Source organism: Microcaecilia unicolor, chromosome 11 (assembly GCF_901765095.1).
Source record: "Microcaecilia unicolor chromosome 11, aMicUni1.1, whole genome shotgun sequence".
NCBI classification, from domain to species: domain Eukaryota; kingdom Metazoa; phylum Chordata; class Amphibia; order Gymnophiona; family Siphonopidae; genus Microcaecilia; species Microcaecilia unicolor.
Window position 1 is genome coordinate 130,185,553 of NC_044041.1, and position 22,963 is coordinate 130,208,515.

Here is a 22,963-nt window from a genome sequence, read left to right on the forward strand (position 1 = left end):
GTTTCTACATAAAATTAATAGAAAAAATGGATGAAAGATCACAAGCTAAGGCTTAATACAGAGAAAACTATATTCCCATGTTTTAATTTCCATCCTGAAACAAATCCTCGGTCGATTACCATCAATAATGTAGAATTTTTACTCTCCAATTATTAAAATCTTGGGAGTCAATTTAGATTGTTCTGTGTCATTAGAACCAGATATTAATTATGTCACCAAAAAAAAGTTTTCTAGTGATAAGAAAATTGAGTTTTATCAGGAAATTCTTTGAAAACAGCCCAATTCGAAAGGTTAGTGCACTCAATTTTCATCCCTTGACTACTGTAATGTGATATACCTGGGTTGCACGAAACATTCATTTAAAAACTTCAAACAATACGGCAGTCAGATTGATATATGGCTTGACTAAATATGATAGTGTTTCTCCTTATTATTGCAAATTTCACTGGATGCCTAAAGAAGCTATAGTAAAGTTTAAACTAGCACTTTTTAAATAAAGCCTTGTATGCTCAGATTCCAGGTTGTTTAATCATTTTTGCTCTATATCATCTCAAAGAAAGAGGAGATTTAATAACAACTAGTGTGAAAGGCCCGTTTCAGAGAGGAATGAAACGGGCGCTAGCACCGCTTCCCCCCCCCCCCCATGTCTGTGCTGCCACTGTCCCCCTCGCCCTCACCAAGTCGCCACCGCTGCTCCCCCCTCTCCGTGCGGCCAGCAACTGTCTCCATCCACAGAGGCGGCGCGGCAGTCCAAAATCAGCATCAGGTGTTTTAACAAAGCAGGCGAGGCACCGCAGGAGGCCATCAGGACTGGCAGTTGGCTGTGCAGCCGGTCCTCGCGCCTGGACATCAGTGCCCCTGGAGGAGGACACTGTAGGAGCGACGTGAGGCGAGAGGAGCGGCTGCAGAGCTGTTTACAGGAAGCTGATGTTTTTGTTGGTCCGGTACTGCAGCTTTGGGCAGAGATCGGAGCGGCATGGCAGGTCTGTTGGGTGTGTGTGTGGGCGGGACTGGAGGGAAAGTTGCTGGGCGGAGGGAGAGGCAGCGACTTGGGAGAGGGGGTGTAGGGTGAAAAAGGTCCGTTTCTGACACAAAAGAAACGGGCGGTAGCAAGCTTGGTCTCAGAGTGTGTATGTTTGTGAGAGTGTGTGTGGGAGCAAGTGAATGTGCAAGTGTTTGTGTGTGACAGAGAGTGAGTCTGGGTGCGAGTGTGTCTGTGAGAGAGTATGTGTGTGAGGATGACAGTGTGTTTGTTTGAATGAGTATGTGAGACACAGTGAGTGTGAGAGAGTGTGTTTCACACAGGTACACTGTGTGTGAGAGTGTGTGTGTGTGTGTGTGTGTGAGACAGAGTGTGAGAGAGTATGTGTGTGAAACACAGACTCTCTGTGAGACCAGGAGAGTGTATGAGACCGAGAGTGTGTGTGAGTGACTGTGTGACACATAGAGTGAATGTGATAGTGTGCAACATAGTGTGAGAGTGAGGAAGACACTGTGAGAGTGTGTGACAGATGCCTGTCCCCTCAGGACCCCCTCCCCCCTCACAGGTCTCAGGACCCCCTCCCCCTCTGCGTTCCCCTCTCCTCCCTTGTGGTCTCAGGACCCCCTGCCTCTCCCCCCTCTGCGTGGTTGGCAGCACCGTGTGTGTGTGTGTGAGAGAGAGAGATTGAGTCTGGGTGTGAGTGTGTCTGTGAGAGTGAATGTGTGTGTGATTGTTATCTCTCCTCTGTCCCCCTCCATCCACCCAGCTATTCTCCTGTCTCCCCTGTGCCCCCTCCAGCTACCCAGCAATTCTCCTCTATCCCCTGTCCCCCCTTTTGCCATCCATCGATTCTCCTCTCCCCTGCAGAGTGAATGTGTAGAAAGAGTGTTGTTGGCTTCTGAAAGTGGCAAGCCTGTCTGAGTCCTGCGCTTTATATGTAACTGGCAGCAGCAGCAGTCTGGAAAATAGGTCTGTTGTCAAGAAAAGCATCAAGTAACTCCCATTTCTCTGTACACCAGTTTTACGGTTTCCACTCATAAGGGCTATTTAATGCTAGTTGTCCGGCGAAGGGAGAGAATAAGCAGATAGAGGCAGAGATGCAAGTCCCTGATGTTGCTTTAAATGTAAAGGGAGGGAGGGAGCGGTTGACCTTCCCTGCACTCATTTTCTCTGACATTGCAACTGAGAGGAAGGGGGTTCAGTGCTCTGAGATCCTCAGCATGGTCTGGTGAGACAGCGGGGGGGGGGGGGGGGGGGGGAGCAGGCCGGGCAACAGAGTCAGCAGGAGAGCAGCAGATTTCAGCTTGCTGGCTATGTTTGAGTGAGTCCAATTTCCACTCAAAAGGTCAGTTTAATGCTAGTTCTCGGCGGAGGGAGAGAATAAGCAGAGAGAGGCAGAGTTGCAAGCCCCTGGTGTTGTTTTAAATGTAAATGTAAGGGGAGGGAGGGACAAAAGTAAGGGGGAGGAAGGGTGTTCTGTGCTTTGAGATCCTCAGCCATGCCCTGACGATACAGCGGGGGGAGGGGAGCAACCCGGGCAGCAGGGTCAGCAGGAGAGGAGCGTGTTTCCCTACTCCTTACTCCTGCCTGTGATTCGTGAAACTGGATATCTACACCACCATGAAAAACGGAAGTGAGGCTTCCTCCACCCCCATCCCGCTCTCTGTTGGAGTCCCTCAGGGATCTGTCCTTGGACCCCTTCTTTTTTCAATCTACACCTCTTCCCTGGGCTCCCTGATCTCATCTCATGGCTTCCACTATCATCTTTATGCTGATGACACCCAGCTTTATCTCTCCACACCTGACATCACTGCGGAAACCCAGGCCAAAGTATCGGCCTGCTTATCCGACATTGCTGCCTGGATGTCCAACAGCCACCTGAAACTGAACATGGCCAAGACCGAACTTCTTGTCTTCCCACCCAAACCTACTTCTCCTCTCCCTCCACTCTCTATCTCAGTTGATAACACCCTCATCGTCCCCGTCTCATCTGCCCGCAACCTCGGTGTCATCTTCAACTCCTCCCTCTCCTTCTCTGCGCATATCCAGCAGATAGCCAAGACCTGCCGCTTCTTCCTCTATAACATTAGCAAAATTCGCCCTTTCCTCTCTGAGCACACCACCCTAACTCTCATCCACTCTCTCATTACCTCTCGCCTTGACTACTGCAACCTACTCCTCACTGGTCTCCCACTTAGCCATCTATCCCCCTTTCAGTCCGTTCAGAACTCTGCTGCACATCTTATCTTCCGCCTGGACCGATACACTCATATCACCCCTCTCCTCAAGTCACTTCATTGGCTTCCAATCAGGTACCGCATTCAGTTCAAGCTTCTGCTACTAACCTACAAATGCACTCGATCTGCAGCCCCTCCTTACCTCTCAACCCTCATCTCCCCTTACGTTCCTACCCGTAACCTCCGCTCTCAGGACAAATCCCTCCTTTCAGTACCCTTCTCCACCACCACCAACTCCAGGCTCCGCCCTTTCTGCCTCACCTCACCCCATGCATGGAACGGTCTCCCTGAACCCATACGCCAGGCCCCCCCCCCCCCCCGCCCATCTTCAAATCATTGCTCAAAGTCCACCTCTTCAATGTCGCCTTTGGCACCTAACCACTACACATCAACTCAGGAAATCTAGACTGCCCCAACTTGACATTTCGTTCTTTAGATTGTAAGCTCCTTTGAGCAGGGACCGTCCTTCTTTGTTAATTTGTACAGCGCTGCGTAACCCTAGTAGCGCTCTAGAAATGTTAAGTAGTAGTATTAGAATGTTGGTGGTGCCTTTTATATATATAGATGGTTATTTTACTTTTCCATCAATTAGAGGAAAAAAAAGCAATTTTCGATGGTTCTTTGGCTGTTCAGGTTGCTCGTCTATGAAGAGATATAGTTGAGAAACTTACTATCTCCCAACCATACCTCTCCTTTAGGAGAAATGTGAAAACCATTTTATTTAGGAAATTTATTTAAATTGGTTATTGAATCCATTAGTGTTTTCCAAGAGAATGTTCTGGCACTCTTGAAATATGTAGCCCGCTTAGAACTTGATAGAATTAGTGGGATATAAGTCCAAGTGTAATGTAATGTAATGAAGGAGCAGCTAAGGAAATCTACCTGAACATTGTCCTTGCAGGTTATGTGGGCTACTGATAGTGCTAGGAGATTTGACTCCACCGAATAAGAAAGGGATGCTGCTTGACACCTGGTGCCTCCCTGCTTGTTCATACTGACAACCGCTGTAGCATTGTTCATCAACTGGACGCCTTTCCCCAGAACAGGAGGTGAAACTCTGCCAGAGCCAAGTAGACCATGTGGGTCTCCAGGCAGTTGATGGGCATAGGCACCCCGTATAAGAGGCTTGGGGAGGCTAATTCCTGCCTCCTCTGTCAGTACCTCCTGCCCTCCTCGAATTCAGGGCAGGCGCAAAAATAAATTGTATCTTCCTCTCCCCACCGGTGCCCCCGTCCCCACCGCTTGCTCACTTCTTTTTTACCTGGCTGCCTGCCCAATTCTCTACCTCCCTAAGGCTCCTTCCCCAGCAAATCTAAGCACAGAAAAAAAAAAGAGCTGCCGGTATAGTGCCATGTGCTGCAACACTCACTCACAAACAGCTCTGCCTGGAAACTCCCCCTGTGACACACTTCCTGCTGCCGTTCCGGCAGAGCGTGGCTGTGAACCTTGAGTGAGAGTCGCAGCACGTGGCTCTATACCGGCAGCTGATTATTTTTTTCAGTGCTCAGAACCGCTGGGAAAAGAGCTTTAGGGAGGTAGCGAGTCAGGCAGGTCACCGGGTAAGAAAAGAAGTGAGCGGGGGGTGGGCGCCGGCGGGAAGAGGAAGATACAAGTTTTCTTTTTTTTTCCAGTGGTCAGAACCGCTAAGGAAGGAGCCGTGGGTTGAATGGGGCGGGGGAGGAAGAGGTGCTGGCTGGCTGGCTGTAGTTTTGAAACGGAGGTGGCCACAGGAGGTGGAGGAGCCCAAGAAGGTTAGATTGAAAACAGACCTGTGAAGATGTGATTTCATGTGCCCTAATGAAAGGTGAGTTTAATTTTACTTCCATTTAATTTCAATATAGTCCATCTTATTTTATAACACCAGGCTTCCTAAGGCACATTACAACAGCTGCTAAGATGAACCCATCAGGAAAAAGGATACCCTCACTGAATTTGGCCATTTCTATTGTATAGAACAGTGTAGAAAAATGAGCACAAAATTGAGAGTTTATAACTGCTGTCTCTACCAGCTACAATATTTTTAAAGCTGTTTTAGTGGTATTCAATTTTTATTTCATAATATCTATATCTATATATGGAAAGTTTTCAAATAAATGAAAAACTTTAAAATAAGTACAATAAATATATATATATATATATTTTTTTTTTTTTTTTGTCCTCCATCTTGTAAGGCACATCCTATCCAACTGGAACAGCTTTTGACTTTTTACACATAGACCATACATAGGCAGTTCCTCATTTCTAATAATATTTTGCTATTGTTTTCAATAGCATTTGCTATTGTTTTGGGTGAGTGAAAATGGTGGCATGCTCTGCCTACTGGCTTCAGTCCATATAATGGGCTAGATAGGTTTCTTATGTCTGTACAAGTTTTGATTGAATTTTAAAACACATCTTGTCAACAAGGGCAGGGCTAGGTGGGGGCGGAGCTAGGTGTGTTGTCAGACAATTATGGATGTAAGCCCCACCGCTGGTACCACCCCTAAACCCCGCCCCCTTTAACCTCCCCAAACAGTTGGGCCACCGACCGCCTATGTTGATGGGCCATGAGTGTTCCAAGGTGGGCTGTAGAGATTAAAGCCCCTGTCACAATTTAACATATGTATCACAGAACTTAATCTGACCAAGCCTGTGATGTCATATCTTCTATATGCTAAAGACTGTTACTCTGTCTTTCATCAGATAAGGGTAATGACTGTGACCCCAACAGAGCCGTATGTTCAGTGACTCATTTGAGAATCAGCCTGAAGGAATAAAGGACACCTTGGATTAGGGCTATCGTTTATGCAGGTCCAGATGACCTGGAGCCAGATGCCCTATGTTTGGAGAGGCGTCAAGGTGTAGGCTCCACCCGTGACTCCAGTGAAGCTCTCTCCACCGAATTTGAGGCGGTGAAAGCACGAGTGGCTGTCGACACCAGTAATGCACAAGGCACTAGGGTCAGAGGCCTCATCGCAGACTGGAGGCTTTAGAGGCAGCAGAAAGAGGCATGGCTGGTGCAAGCACCCCAGACACCGATGCCATGAAGTCAACACTGGTGATCACAGATGTTTCTTTTTAATCCTATCTGATAAGGGGGGAGTGGGCGGGTAGGTTGGATATGGTTTGTTTTGGGGACCGGGGGGGGGGGGGGGGATGAACTTTTATATGTATCCACTTGGCTAATTTGATTATGTTTTATTGTATTGTAATATCTTGTAGTTCAATAATAAAAAAAAAATTAAAAGCAGGAATGGATCAGATCTCAATTGCCTTCATGAAGAATATTTTGCTTTAGTTGTTTAATCTATGATTCTTTTTCAATTAAACTACTGCAACGCTGCATATATAGGCATTACACTAAAATTACACTCAAGACTTCATCTACTGCAAAATACTGCAGCAAGATTGATTTTTAAATGTAACAAATATAACAGGGTTATTCCTCTTTGCGCAAGCTTCATTGGCTGCCACTAAAATCCAGAACTGTATATAAAACTTCATGTCTAGTACATAGTCTCTCTTTGGGCAAGCTCCTATTCACCTCTAAAACCTTTGGTATAGATTACCATCTAAGCATACTTACAAAGCTAATGATCATTGTTTACTCTCTTTTCCTGCAGTAAACGTTTGTTTGTTTTTTTTTTAATATAAGACTAATGGAGGAACATAGTGGCCACCATTCCTACTGAATTTAACACTGTCATGGGAGGATTGAAGGCCTCAACCATATCCTGCCCTCAGGGGACATCTAGGGCATTTCTCCAAAGCTCTCCCCTGCATACCTTCAAACTCCCCATTGCACACAGGGCAAAAGGAGCCAGCCATGAAGGTGCACCAGGACCCCCAGCCCTGCAGTTCTGGCTGGCATCTGTCAGTATCAGACTGCACTGGCCCCAGCAAAGTGGCTCACGAACTGTCTGAGGAAACAGGATTGGAAGACATGGGACCTGCCTGAACTGGCCTACCACCAACTCTAACCAAGCATTTCTGCTTCCAAAACTTTCTCTCTATTTGCTTTTTGTTTGGTTTTTAAAGCTCCACTCCTTGAGCAAAGAGAAGCAGCAGCCAACCCCAACGCTTTATTTTTTTTCTGCAGAGGCTGGGGGTGGAAGGAACTTCCCCTGCTGTCCCCCACTACAGTAAGCCTCATAAAGGCCCATAGGCCGAGGCCTGCAGGATGCAGATGGGGGAAAACATTACCCCTCAAACCTAATGAAGGATTGGGTTACAACTCAGACTCTGGGAGGAAATCTCCTGGTGAGACAACCTTAGAGCCAAGAGTTGTAGCCTAAAGCTCAGAAAGTCTGGCACAGAGTCAGCCTGGAAAGATAATGGCAGATATCAGTTAAAGCACTATAACCCTGATGAAGCCAGAAGGTGAAACGGGCCCCGTTGGTATAGATACGTGCGCTGCATGTCATATGAGTTTTTATATATAAAAGAGACACAAAAATAATTTTTTGGGTAAAATAAAAGATGTGGAATGAATAAGTATAGATGAAAGGGTTTTTGCGGATGATAGATTGAGGTTCAGTGTGAACAGCCCCGAGTAAGCTTTAACTAAGCATCAAAGGAGCTTTCCTCAGACCGGTCTATGGACCTCTGAGGTTTTTCCATTTCTTTTAAATAAGATGTTTGTTAGCTCAGTTTGGTATTAGTTGCATTCTCCACTTAGCATTGTTAGTTTTGTGAACATAGTGTGGATTGAGGGTCAATTTAGTTGAAACAGTAGAAAACAAACAAACAAACAAAAACCCACCTGCTACACCAATCCACCTACACCATCCGTTGAAAAGGCAGAGAAATACTGGAAGGTATTTAGCTGCACCATTTCTTATATCAGTGATGTCACTGGAATTTTAACGTGTCTACCTCCATCTGCAGGTAAGGAGATATAACCTGGGTCTGAAATACTAGCAGGATGCTGATGATGATGATAAGGAATCATTTTACCCCTGGACGTGGCTTTAAAAATTACATTCCTAATGTTTACAACAAATACCCAAGAGTGTTAATCCAATCATTTCACAAAAAGGTAAAATCTAAACTGACATCATGTAGCAATGTAGAAGCTGGTTCTGGTGCAACCTAGAAGAGCTGGTAATCAGCTGAAGCACTTCTGCCACACATACCTTGCTGTCCCTGTACAGTGTCAGCAGAACAGCAGAGCCACCAGAGCATTTCTGAGGGACATATTTGCGGGTTTGTTTCTCTTCTGCCTTTTTTCTTTTCTGGACAAAACAACAACCAGAAGTTAAATATCATATATCACAGTATTTCTCATCCTACAAGAACTATGGCAAGTGAAGGGGTGTATGTATTTGTCTGTCTTGTTCTTCAACTGCTCACACTATACCCATTCTAGGGCGGTAAATGCACGAGGGAAGCCTGGTGAAAGACTTTTACAAACTGTTGTCCACAGGGTGTTAATGTGCAGGAACCTCTCCCACATACTAATACTGCCCAGTGTTCTGTTTCTTTTTGGAGTCCACATACTAACCGAGAGCGATGGTCCGAGATTCTCATTCCTTTTTTCTTGCATAGCCATTTCCTGAGGCAGCAAATCACCAGAGCAAGTCTTAAGTGGGATAGGTTTCCTCCTCTTTTCTGTGGTTGACACTTCTTGCAGCTCTGAACACACCAAAGAATGAATTGGTGCATCACTACCTAGAAAGACAGTTTTAATTCTTTTCCAGCCTTGTACACCTTTATAAATTATTTTTAAATTTTAGTTTTATAAGTTACAAATCTTGTGAAATTCAGCTGCATAACACACAGGGCTTTTTTTGTGGGGGTACTTGGGGGTACTGAGTACCGGCACCTTTTCAATTATCTGCTAAAATTGACCCATTGACCAAGTTTTAATGAAAGAGTTCAGGCTCTACACACCAATTGTGCCTTGTCATAGATTCTGTGACTGGTTGCAGAGGGCCTGGCTATTATAGGGTGGGTCCCTCAGTGATCACCCCACTCCAAAGAGTGACCCTGGCATTTGAGTACCGGCACCTTTTTCAGTAGAAAAAACGCACTGATAACACAAGAAAGCCAGGCTCAAAACCAAAGAAAAGTAGAATGTTTAATTGAAAAATATCCTCCTATACACAGCATTATTACGTAAAATCGTACACTGGGCTTTACAGGGCAAACCAGGATTATCTGTTGTACCTACCATACTGAGCATAATATTTTTCAAGCTTTTCATCCAGCATTTTACAGATCCCATCTCCAAAGTTTTGCAGAATCTTTGCATCTTTTCCGTTCTGAAGGGGTAGTGGGTACTTCTTCAGTGAGCTGATAGCCTATACAGAATTTAACACAGAATTCATTTATATTTCATCTATCCCCTAACACAGAGGGGAATTAAGAGAAAGTACAGCCTTCCAGCCAACCACATTTGTATGCTACATTCACAACTTTCAGCAGCTTCCACCCAGCACAGGAACAGGCATTCCAAAGAAGTCTGAGCCTTCTCATTCCACCTGACTATACATCTCATTCCTAATTACCCTTAACAGTACACTCAGCTACTAACTGCCTTCACATTAGACCTAGTGCTATAGCTGAAGCAAACCAGTTCACTTAATAGCATATAAATGCTGTTGGGAAGGGCCACTATTACAAATGCTCTTATAAAGGTATAAGTAGTGCATAAATGTCATACGTTTTCTTCCCTGTTAGAGACACTCTCAGTTCTAAGCACCAGGAAAATATTTTGGTCACACCTTCTTTCCGCCACATTTACTATGGCTTCATCAGAACTAAATTTTTCCACTGTCGGTCACTTAAGCGCGTGACACTTGAGCACATCCAACATAGCACATGACTTTCTGACATGCGTCAGTTTGTCAAGTATAATATTTCAGTGTTCATAACTTCAGCATGTGTCATTTACGCTTGAAATACTTAAACGTGCATCATAGTAACGTAGCAGATGATGGCAGAAAAAGACCTGTAGCGCTATAGAAATGCTAAATAGTAGTAGTAGTCCATCCAGTCTGCCCAACAAGATATCTTGGAATAAACTCCCTGAGCCCATACGCCAGCCCCCCCCCCCCCCCCCCCGCCCATCTTCAAATCCTTGCTCAAAGCCCATCTCTTCAATGTCGCCTTTGACAACTAACCACTATTCAAGAAATCTAGACTGCCCAACTTGTCATTTCGTCCTTTAGATTGTAAGCGCCTTTGAGCAGGGACTGTCCTTTTTTGTTAAACTGTACAGTGCTGCGTAACCCTAGTAGCGCTATAGAAATGTCAAGTAGTAGTAGTATATCTCATATGTGCTACTTTTTGTGTATACCTTACCTTGATTTGTATCTGCCATTTTCAGGGCACAGACTGTAGAAGTCTTGCCCAGCACTAGCCCTGCCTCCCAACCACCAGCCCCGCCACCCAATCTCGGCTAAGCTTCTGAAGATCCATTCCTTCTGAACAGAATTCCTTTATGTTTATCCCACACATGTTTGAATTCCGTTACCGTTTTAGTCTCCACCACCTCCTGCGGGAGGGCATTCCAAGTATCCACCACTCTCTCTGTGAAAAAATACTTCCTGACATGTGACTGAGCATCTCTTAAGGGGGCCATAGATCAAGAATGGATAGTTGAGGCATGGAGGTTTATAAGTCCTCTAAATGCAAAGACAAAATATACCTAAACGGCTTTTCTTACTGTTTCTCTCAAAAAATCAAGTCCACTTTGAACTGGAAATGTGACCAGTGTTGCAACGGTAGTTTAACTACCTCGTTGGATTATAATACTGCTAATGCATCTTTTCAAGAATTGAGACCTCATAACCATCCACCTGATCCCGGTCTCAGCCCTCCCATATGGAGCTTAAGGTGAAATTAGAAAGAATGGCATTTGAGTGCGTTAATAGGCTTCCTCCTTGGCGTATAAGTTCTGCTTTGGCATCTTTTACTGAGGAAATGCTCGCTTCTGCTCCCTTGAAAATGTCTATGATCCGTAAAATTCAGCACACTTGGAAGCACCTTGATGAACTTGAGGCAGAACCGAGCTCCGCAGTGGGTTTGCATATTCCAGAGAAATATCAGACTGCCATTCATATGGGTAAGACTGTGCAGTTTCTGCTACATTGCGAAGATCAGGCGAATTTTAAATCAGTGGTTATTTATGCTTCTGACGCAATGCTTGATTTCTTATGTGCTGCTAAAGTTTGGATGTGTGATAGGATTTTGAAGTTGTTCCTTTAATATTCTGTCAGCCTTTTGCTATTCAATCAATTTGTGGTGGCAAAGTTTATCCCTGCGTTTATGCAATCCTGCCTGATAAAAAACCAAGCTACCTATTCTCATCTGTTTGCTGTATTAAAGACATTTCGCTATAATTTAGCTCCAGAAACTTGTATTATGGATTTCAAGCATCCTTTCAGGAGGAATTCCCAGATGTTTTTTTCATTTGACTCAGTCCGTATGGAGAAATGTGAAATGTAATGGATTGACAGCAGCATATACTGAGAATGAAGATGTTCTTTGTGTGATAAAGTCATTGTGTTCTCTGGCATTTTTACCTCTTCATGAAGTGCCCAAAGCTTTTGACGATATTCTAGATGACGCTGAGTTCTTAAACCTTAAGATTTCAGATTTGTTGGACTACTTTGAAGATACTTACGTATGGTCGCAGATCGCAGAAATTGTAGAAGTATCCATAGGCATCCTCGGTTTCCTCCTAAGATGTGGACAGTTCAAGAAAGGACCTGTGAAGGCACACCAAGAGCTAATAACAAGCTTGAAGGCTGGTATCGTGTCTTCCAAACACAAATAATCACCATCAATCCTTTTTTAAAATTCTGTCTGCTCTTCAATACAAAAAAGGACTCCAGTTTGCCTAGTATTCCAGAATTTCCGGTGGTCAAGGAGACAGCCAAAGGTCAAAGAAATAAAAGAATTTGAATTCTCAGATTATTAATTTAATTCAACAGCACTCTAAGAATAATATTGATCAAAAAACTTTTCTGTCTGCTGTTGCTTATAAAATCAATTTGAATATTTAAAGTAAACAGCATCTATTTCTTTGTAAACCATGGTGTTATATTTCCAGAGATGGGAAGGCGGTAGAACGAGAGGACATGAAATGAGATTGAAGGGGGGCAGACTCAGGAAAGATGTCAGGAAGTATTTTTTCACGGAGAGGGTGATGGACGCTTGGAATGCCCTCCCGCGGGAGGTGGTGGAGATGAAAACGGTAACGGAGTTCAAACATGCGTGGGATATGCATAGAGGAATCCTGTGCAGAAGGAATGGATCCTCAGACGCTTAGCTGAAATCGGGTGGCGGAGCAGTTGGGGGGAAGAGGGGGTGGTGGTTGGGAGGCGAGGATAGGGGAGGGCAGACTTATACGGTCTGTACCAGAGCCGGTGATGGGAGGCGGGACTGGTGGTTGGGAGGCGGGAAATACTGCTGGGCAGACTTATATGGTCTGTGCCCTGAAAAGGACAGGTACAAATTCAAGGTAAGGTATACACATATGAGTTTGTCATGGGCAGACTGGATGGACCATGCAGGTCTTTATCTGCCGTCATCTACTATGTTACTATGTTTAATTTTTGCAAATTTTTTTGTTTTTATTTTTGGACCCTTTAACATTACTTTGTTATGGATTTGTATGGTTTCAGTGAAGGCATATCTTTGCGTTTTGAGGTGAATTTTATTAATAAACGTTTCATGAATTTTATACATTCTGTTTCTGTTGTTACTCCATGGCTCAGTTTACTAAGTGTCGCTCAGTTACAAAATACGCTTCAGTAACTGACAAGCGATAGAGTATCACGTGGTAACGTGACGTGCTTCACAATATGATGCTGGTCCAAGTGTTGCTTGCTCTTCCGTAGTACCAGCAAAATTCTCATTCTCTCTCTCTCTCCACCCCCCCCCCTCTCTTCCTTCTATTTTTTAAAAGCTTTTATAAAGTAAACTGCTCAGATAATACCTCTGAGTGGTACATCAAATTTTAATAAACTTGAAATTTATGAATCCAGCTGCAAGGCAGCTTACCTTCTGGTAAACAAATTGTGTTCTCTTCCCTTTCTCTGCAGCTGCATCTCTCCACTCTATCAGCCACTTCAAGAACAGAGAATTAGGGCAAATTGGGACTGGCTTCTTCCGGCCAAAGATCTCAGACATTTCAGGTTACTAGCAGTAATCACCAGTACTCCACTCAAGTGTGCTACAGTTGCATGGTGAATCCCAGTACCTTAATCATCATTGCCAACCCTGAGACAGAAATGGAGAACAAAAGAGAAATTTGATACGGCTGTCAGAGATTACTAAATTGTGAATGCTATTATGCAGGGACTGTAACTTATGTACAGTACAGTACAGCACTGTAAATTAGGATCCAAGTAGGCAAAAATGCATGCCCCATTCAAGATGACCCAAAAATAATGGCATCAGTTGAGCCCTTCCTGATTTGCCCCCACCTTTCCCCATTATTTTATTCACAGGGCTTGTAGTTCCAACTTATCTAATGCAGAAGTACACAAATAAGATGTAGGTAAAACGTAATGGACTAATTTAACTCACTTGTGACAAATTTTGAAAAGCTACACATAACAGATGGCAGACCAGCATGTCCATCTAGTCTGACCAATCAATTACACCCTTCTGATGAAGGGAGTCTAATTCTTGAAAGCTAGACAGAAATGCATTCAACACTGCATCTCTACACATTTGTGTTAGTGTTCTTTGAACAAGGTTCTTGGAGGAAAGGTTCATAGTCTTTTATTGAGATAGACATGAGGATAGCCACTGCTTGTCTCTAAGATCAGTAGTATGAATCTTGCTACTATTTGGGATTCTGTCAAGTACTCGTTACCTGAATTGGTATCTCCACCTACACTTCCCAACTTGTAAGGGAGTCAAGTACAAAAGGATTTTCACCTCTTCCTTCCTACTGGAGCCCTAAACCCTGGAACACTCTCCCGCAGCACCTTAAAGCACAAATGGACCACGGCCTTTTCAAGAAGCTGCTGAAAACCCACTTCTTTATTAAAAGCTACACCCCTAGTTACTCCGCAATATGATAACCCCCTCCTGATCCCCACCCTGCTCTGCCTTCTGTTGCTAGTTATTTTTTCCCACCGTCTATCCTCTGTCTCCTCTGCACTGTCTTTCAGCTTGTTTGTATATCTGCCTAATTTTTGTAAGCCACATTGTGCCTGCATGAGTGGGAAAATGTGGGATATAAATGCACAATAAATAAATAATAAATAAATTGGCCATTGTTGGAAGCAGGCTACTGGGCTAGATGGACCATTGGTCTGACCCAGTATGGCTGTTCTTACGTTGTTGGGGGAACAACTGTAATCAGGACCAGCGCAGCCTGACCCTTATGGTGGTATCAGCTTGAAAAACAGTGGGGTGGTTATGTCCTACGATTACCAAACACCCCATGCCCAAAAAGGACAGGTCAATCCAGTTCTGGCTTTACCTTACTACAGCCGAGCGTGGGCTTGTAGCTCCAAATTGCTGAGGGGAGGTGGAACCCGCAGAACTACAGACCTCACAGCTCTAAGTGGGGAGTATACGCAAAACCGGTTTAGCCTGTCCCTATTGACCGTTCTTTAATTATAATCCTAGTAAAATTTGAATGCAACACACCATCTATAATCAGCAAGATACTGTTCACACTGAAAATCCGCTCACCGTTCAAGGGCGAAGCCACCCATTTGGCGCTTGGAGCATTCTGGGACCAGTAGTTCGTATGCCGGCAGAACACAGCCCGTAGTGAGTCAGTCTCTTCGTTGCAACTTGGAAAGACAGATAAAGGGATGAAACCCAAGGCACTGGCAGTTGAACCCATGGAGGTTAGATGACACAGACGAAGTGACGTCAACACGTTGAAACCAATTAGGTCATTTTATGTTTCCCCTTCCCTGCTCAGCCGTCATCGCCATAAACTCAAAACAAAGCAAGCAAACCTATAGGCTGCTGCATCCAGGTTGTCGTTCTTTAGGTGTTGGGGTAGCATTTTTATTTACTCTCACTTATATTTTCAAACATGCCGGATTATACAGTATACGGATGTACACGGAAGAAGTATAATAACGGAATAACTTTTCATAGGTAGAGTAGTAATCTGTTTATAAATTGTGGTCACTGTGTCATTTGGAAGGGCTGGTTATAGGGACACCCTAACGCTGCTATATTCATGCAGAGATTTTTTTTTTCTTCTCCTGGTAAGGAGCCACTAAAACAGCCATCATGTTATGAGAATCAGCTGCTCAACATTATTCTATTTAATTGTTTTTATTTATTTAATTATTTATGACATTTATATCACACATTAAACATGAATTAGGTTGAAACCTGGAAGCATTTAAATTTGTTTTCCGGTGCCTACATCAAAAGAAAAAGATGGTACGTGGGAATTTACTCCATTTGTGGATTGCAGAGGTATATTATAAAAATGCAGTTGATATTTTTATTACTACTATTAAAAGGCAGATATTAAATCATGAGGGCAGAGCTACCTTCATGCAGAAGTTCAGAGTCAGTCTAGATGTGCCAGCACTGTCCAGTTCAGCACACTATTAGCTGCCAAGCTCATACAAAGCTAATTTTGTTCAGTGGAAAATACATCTGTTGGTTCAAGTTGTCTGCTATGTGAATATTCCATCGTTTCATTATTGCTACTATGATATTTACATATTATGCGCATTTAGTTTAAACTTTGATTTTTAAATTTGTTTATTCAGACCTTACATGCACATGGCTTTGCTTTTTAAACCCAAAGGTGAATCCTAAGGGTGGTTGAACAATTTGGTATAAACTATGTTGTTTCTGACTTTACTTGTTTTTGAGTGCTTTGGGTCCTGATGATCTGTACATCAGCTGTCCGGAATTTGGGAAGATGGAAATAAGAAAACAAAAAATTAAATTTTGGATATATTCTGTAGAAGTTGTTGTTTACTTTTGCAATGTGATGGATGCTTGTTCTGGTGTGTGCATGTGATAATCTTTGGCTTTGATTGCTGAACATGTGGCATTTTAAAGGACAAACTTTTAAATGCTCAGTTGGTATATATGCTAATATCAACTTTGTTAAATGTTTCAGACATATCCATCTATTTGCTCCCATGATATAACTGAATTCTATTATTCTGTCTCACTGTATCTTCAAAAGTAAGCCACATTGAACTGAACTTTGCTTGGGATAATGTGTAATATAAATGTAAAAAAAAAAATGCTTTATCCTCCACCTTTTAAGACACTGCCTACCTGCTGGATAGTGGTGTCACAAGGAAAGCAAGTTTGGTCCAGGGAAGGCTAACTCAGAATTATTCCTTAGCTGGGCCCTAGTATTACCATATTGAAAATGTGACCATACCATGCCTCTGTGGTTATGTTTCACTAATAAGTTAAAATGATTAACTGGCGTTTTTTGTAAGGATTAAATAAACTTTTACTAAGGACACAATCATACATTTATTTATCCAATATCACAATTCCTCATATATAGCCACAAAACAAACTTTTAGGGTGGATAATGTTCACAATTGAGCTCCTTTTATCAACCAGATAGAGATAAAGAGTTTTCAGTTTTGACACAGTATGTCATCACAAGAACAAAATATATGAAAATAAATGGACTGCATTAGGGGCGTATAGCCCATTTAGTTATGTTTAAATAAAAGAGATCTGCATGAAACAAAATATATATTTTTGACTTATAAAACCACTTGCTCTGTTCAAAAACAGAATAATCCATTTGTATATCTAAAAGGTAAACTTCTACAAAACAGATGAAGATGTGATTCCATGTGCCCCAATGAAAGGAGAGTTTACTTAGTAACATAGTAGATGACAGCAGAAAAAGACCTGCATGGTCCATCTAGTCTGCCCAAGATAAACTCATATGTGTATACCTTACCTAGAATTTGTACCTGTCGTTTTCAGGGCACAGACCGTATAAGTCTGCCCAGCAGTATTTCCCGCCTCCCAACCACCAGTCCCGCCTCCCATCACCGGCTCTGGCACAGACCGTATAAGTCTGCCCTCCCCTATCCTAGCCTCCCAACCATCACCCCCTCTTCCCCCCACCTGCTCCGCCACCCAATTTCAGCTAAGCTTCTGAGGATCCATTCCTTCTGCACAGGATTCCTTTATGCATATCCCACGCATGTTTGAATTCCGTTACCGTTTTCATCTCCACCACCTCCCGCGGGAGGGCATTCCAAGCGTCCACCACCCTCTCTGTGAAAAAATACTTCCTGACATCTTTCCTGAGTCTGCCCCCCCTTCAATCTCATTTCATGTCCTCTCGTTCTACCGCCTTCCCATCTCCGGAAAAGATTCGTTTGTGGATTAATACCTTTCAAATATTTGAACGTCTGTATCATATCACCCCTGTTCCTCCTTTCCTCCAGGGTATACATGTTCAGGTCAGCAAGTCTCTCTTCATATGTCTTGGAACGCAAATCCCATACCATCCTCATAGCTTTTCTTTGCACCGCTTCCATTTTTTTAACATCCTTTGCAAGGTACGGCCTCCAAAATTGAACACAATACTCCAGGTGGGGCCTCACCAACGTCTTATACAGGGGCATTAAAACCTCCTTTCTTCTGCTGGTCACTCCTCTCTCTATACAGCCTAGCAATCTTCTAGCTACAGCCACTGCCTTGTCGCACTGTTTCGTCGCCTTCAGGTCCTCAGATACTATCACCCCAAGATCCCTCTCCCCGTCCGTGCCTATCAGACTCTCCCTGCCTAACACATACGTCTCCCTTGGATTTCTACTCTCTAAGTGCATCACTTTGCATTTCTTCGCATTGAATTTTAATTGCCAAACATTAGACCATTCTTCTAGCTTCTTCAGATCTTTTTTCATGTTTTCCACTCCCTCCGGGGTGTCCACTCTGTTGCAAATCTTGGTGTTATCTGCAAAAAGGCAAACTTTACCTTGTAACCCTTCGGCAATGTCACTCACAAATATATTGAACAGAATCGGCCCCAGCACCGATCCCTGAGGCACTCCACTACTCACCTTTCCCTCCTCCGAGCGAACTCCATTCACCACCACCCTCTGGTGTCTGCCTGTCAATCAGGTCCTAATCCACTTTACCACTTCGGGTCCTATCTTCAGCCCTTCTAGTTTATTTAAGAGCCTCCTGTGGGGAACCGTGTCAAAAGCCTTGCTGAAATCTAAGTAGATTACATCCATAGCACGTCCTTGATTTAATTCTCCTTTCACCCAGTCAAAGAATTCAATGAGATTCGTTTGGCACGATTTCCCTTTGGTGAAACCATGTTGTCTCGGATCTTGCAACTTATTGGCTTCCAGGAAATTCACTATCCTTTCCTTCAGCATCGCTTCCATTACTTTTCCAATAACCGAAGTGAGGCTTACCGGCCTATAGTTTCCAGCTTCTTCCCTATCACCACTTTTGTGAAGAGGGACCACCTCCGCCGTTCTCCAATCCCTCGGAACCTCTCCCGTCTCCAAGGATTTATTAAACAAATCTTTAAGAGGACCTGCCAGAACCTCTCTGAGCTCCGTCAGTATTCTGGGGTGGATCCCGTCTGGTCCCATGGCTTTGTCCACCTTTAGCGTTCCAAGTTGTTGATACACACTCTCTTCCGTGAATGGTGCTCTATCCACTTCATTCTTAGGTGTACTTTTGCCAGTCCCTCTCGGTCCTTCCCCAGGATTTTCTTCAGTGAAAACAGAACAAAAGTATCTATTTAGCAAATTGGCTTTTTCTTCATCATTTTCTACATAGCGTTTCGCTGTATCTTTTAGTCTCACAATTCCCTTTTTAGTCTTTCTCCTTTCACTAATATACCTGAAGAAGTTTTTGTCTCCCCTCCTTACATTTCTAGCCATTTGTTCTTCCGCTTGCGCCTTCGCCAGACGTACCTCTCTTTTGGCTTCTTTCAGTTTAATCCGGTATTCCTCCCCGTGTTCCTCCTCTTGAGATTTTCTATATTTATGGAACGCTAACTCTTTAATCTTTATTTTCTCAGCCACTTGCTTTGAGAACCATATCGGTTTCCTTTTTCTCTTGCTTCTATTTACTCTCCATACATAAAGGTCTGTGGCCCTGTTTATTACTTCTTTCAGCCTGGACCACTGTCCTTCCACTTCTCGTATGTCCTCCCAGCCCATCAGCTCCTTCCTCAGGTATTCCCCCATTTTGTTAAAGTCAGCTCGCTTGAAATCCAGGACTTTGAGTTTAGAGTGGCCGCCATCCACATGAGCCGTTATATCAAAACAAACCGTTTGATGGTCACTGCTTCCCAGGTGTGCAGCCACTCGGACATTTGACACACTATCCCCATTCGTGAGCACAAGATCCAACGTGGCTCCCTCCTTTGTGGGTTCCGTCACAATTTGTCTGAGCAGAGCTGTTGCAGGAATTGAGATAGGAATTTGTGATACTTCAGGAGTCAGACAGCACACACCAGTATGAGAGAGAAATCTTCTTTATTTGCCAGCAAACAAAGCAGGACATCAGTTCTAGCTCTCTTCTCTTTCTCTCAGCTCTTTTGTATCATGTGGCTTCTGTCTCAGCTGCTTCTCTTCTGCTGTCTCTCCTGTTGTCTTCCAGCTTTCTTCCTTTCTTCTGACGTAAACTGCTTCTGCTCTTACTTAAATACAGTTTCTATCCCCCTCCTAGCCTAGCCCCCCCTTACTCTCCAATTGGTTAAGGAATAGATTGGTCACTTTGCCTCAACCAATCATTACTTTTGAAATATCAGTTACATAGGTTTGGTATTCCTCAAACTGACCTCTAACCTGGGGCCCCTCAAGCCAGACAATATGGCACTAGAACTCTTATATTCTCATCATGATTGATTTCTCAGCTATAGCTTAAATTGCTTACTGGACTCTGGCATTCATTAAAGAGGTCAAAAGTCAGTCTTACTTAATAGCATACAGATATACTTTCAGGACTATTCCTACAGTTACCTATAATTAATCAAGACTTTTCCTGACCTTTTTCACCTATCAGCTTATACACAGAACTTGCTAGGACCACAGAAAACTCAAAACACATGTTGGCCTCTTCACTGCAGTCTTTGCTTAGAAAATACAGCAGAGAGTAACATTAGATTTAAAAAGGTATTCTACATTTAACTACACAGAGTAAACATATTCTAAAATGAGCATCCTTATAAGACATATTCTAAATATCAAAAACTTGTAAATACTAATCTATTGCCTCTCTCTCTAAATAGTATTTTCTATCTTGTAAACTACAATATATCTGGCTCATGCCAGAGCTTACAAAGGCTGCTCAGCATGCCTAATAATATACAGATGTTGAGCTAGCTTTCATCATTCACCAGGGTGAAAGAAATTCCTGTCTCTGACCTTTCTAACCCAGCCCGGCAAACTAGACTTCTAGTAATCTGAACCAGCCTGCATTCCTTTACCTGCAGGACTGAAGAGAATTCAAACTTCAAGCTTTTAATATCATTTCTTATGTATATATAATTATGCCCATGGCTGCCTCAGAGCACTTTGCAAAGCATCCACAATCTCTCTACTTCTTTCCGATTTCGCAGACGGAACCTTCCAATCTACATCCGGCAGATGAAAATCTCCCAACAAGAGCACCTCTCTTTTCTTCCCCAACTTTTGAATGTCAGCGATCAGATCTTTATCTAGTTCCTCCAATTGTGTCGGGGGTCTATAGACAACACCCACGTGGACCAAGGTTCTATCCTCTCTTTTTAAGGTGATCCATATCGCTTCTTCCTTTCCCCAGTTTACTTCTGTGCAATTTCAATATATTCCATCATCTTTACAACACCAGGCTTTCCAAGGCAGATTGCAACAACAGTTAAGATGAACCCATCAGGAAACAGGATATCCTCACTGTAATAAAGCCATCTGCATTGTATAGAACAATGTAGAAAAACGAGCACAAAATACAGAGTTTATAACTGCTGTTGCTACCCAATAATTTTTTAAGCTCTTTTAGTGATATTCAATATTTTATTTCATGTTATTTATAGCTAGATACGGGGCGTTTTCAAATAAATTAAAAAGCTGTCCAATAAATTAAAAAATAAACTTTTGTCTTCAACCTTTTTAAGGCACTGCCTATCCAACTGGAACAGTTTTAGACTTGTTACAGATGGATCACGCTATCACGCATGGGCAGTCCCTTATTATTTCTAATAATCTTTTGTTATTGTTTTCACTAGCGATTGCTACTGTTTTGGATGTACAAAAACCGCGCCAAGCTCCGCCTACTGGCTTCAGCGTATATAGTGGACTACATAGCCTCACGTCACTTCGTCTCCTGAGGGAACCCGCCAAATAGCACAATCGCGAACATAGAGTTTGCGGCGAGAGTGGAGCCATCGAGTCACTGCAGCGCCGCCTGCTCTGGGCTGGAGGAAGGAATTGCAGGCTTTAATTAACAAAAAATACTCTTTTGAATCAAATGTAGATTGATGCGGCGAAATGAAGTCTGGGAGGGTTCTCGCCTCGCGTATCGTCTATTGTTGCAAACTTTCCAAAGAATGTTCTTTTACAGTTTCCGAGCACCCTGGAATCCCTGTCTTGTGCCTGGTTTCCCAGCAAGATAAATATATGTAAAACAAACCCTCCCCGGGAGGGTAATTGTTAAAGTGGAAGAGAGAGAGTTCTTCAGTGGGGTAAAGTGCTTATGTTACTACTGTATTATTAGTCTCCTTTTCCTAAAGGTAGACTGACACCAACTTACACAAACTTTTCCAGATTTATTTATTTCCATCCAGTGCTGTTTGTCCAATAACATATTTCTCTTGAGAAGACAGTTGAAGACTGCCCTTAAACTAGGATACTAAATATCTCCAGCTCACTTAGGACAATTGCATGATGTACCGATTTGTATTTTTTTGAATTTTAGGGGAAAGAACTGCGGTTGTTGTGTAGCGGTAAGATGAGTCTAACATGGTGGAGGCAGACTTAGACGTTGTTGCAACTTGCAATCACGGAGACGTGGCTCAATGGTTTGCAAACATACCAGGCTATAATCTATTTAGGAAGGATAGAGATGGTCGTAAAGGTGGACGAGTAGCTCTGTATGTGAGAAATGATATCGCAGCGACTGAAATGACAGGGACCTGGGGAAAGGAAGAAGTGATATGGATCACCTTAAAAAGAGATGATAGAACCTCTGTCCACGTGGGTGTTGACTACAGACCCCCCCCCCCCCCCCCCCCCACACACACACACACACACACAATTGGAGGAACTAGATAAAGATCTGATTGCAGATATTCAAAAGTTGGGAAAGAAGAGAGAGGTGCTGTTGCTGGGAGATTTCAATCTGCCGGATGTAGATTGGAAGGTTTCATCTGCGGAATCGGAAAGAAGTAGAGAGATCGTGGATGCTTTTCAAAGTGCTCTGCTCAGACAAATGGTGACGGAACCCATGAGGGAGGGAGCGATGCTGGATCTGGTGCTCACAAATGGGGATAGTGTGTCAAATATCCGAGTGGGTGCCCACCTGGGCAGCAGTGACCATCAAACAGTTTGGTTTGATATGACAGCTGAAGTGGAGGGCGGCCACTCAAAACTCAAAGTCCTGGATTTCAAGCATGCTGACTTTAGTAAAAAGGGGGAATACCTGAGGAAGGAGCTGATGGGCTGGGAGGGTGAACAAGAAGTGGAAGGACAGTGGTCCAGGTTGAAAAAAACTATAAATATGGCCACAAACTGTAAGGAGAGTAAATAAAAGCAAGAGAAAAAGGAAACCAATATGGTTCTTCAAGCAAGTGGCTGAGAAAATAAAGGCTAAAGAGTTGGCA

At 43.4% G+C, this 22,963-nt stretch overlaps 1 protein-coding gene across 1 annotated transcript in view; it reads right to left on the reverse strand.

Moving 5' to 3' along the window:
- Window positions 1-14,976, reverse strand: part of MUS81 (MUS81 structure-specific endonuclease subunit) — a 261,421-nt gene extending 246,445 nt beyond the window's left edge. Inside the window, exons 1-5 of the mRNA XM_030219968.1 lie at window positions 14,860-14,976; window positions 13,210-13,428; window positions 9,371-9,500; window positions 8,702-8,868; window positions 8,334-8,432 (exon numbers count right to left, since the gene is read on the reverse strand). Coding sequence (XP_030075828.1) covers window positions 8,334-8,432; window positions 8,702-8,868; window positions 9,371-9,500; window positions 13,210-13,338 — 525 coding nt within the window. The 5' untranslated portion in view covers window positions 13,339-13,428; window positions 14,860-14,976. The remainder of the gene's footprint in view (window positions 1-8,333; window positions 8,433-8,701; window positions 8,869-9,370; window positions 9,501-13,209; window positions 13,429-14,859) is intronic.
- Window positions 14,977-22,963: the final 7,987 nt, after the last annotated feature.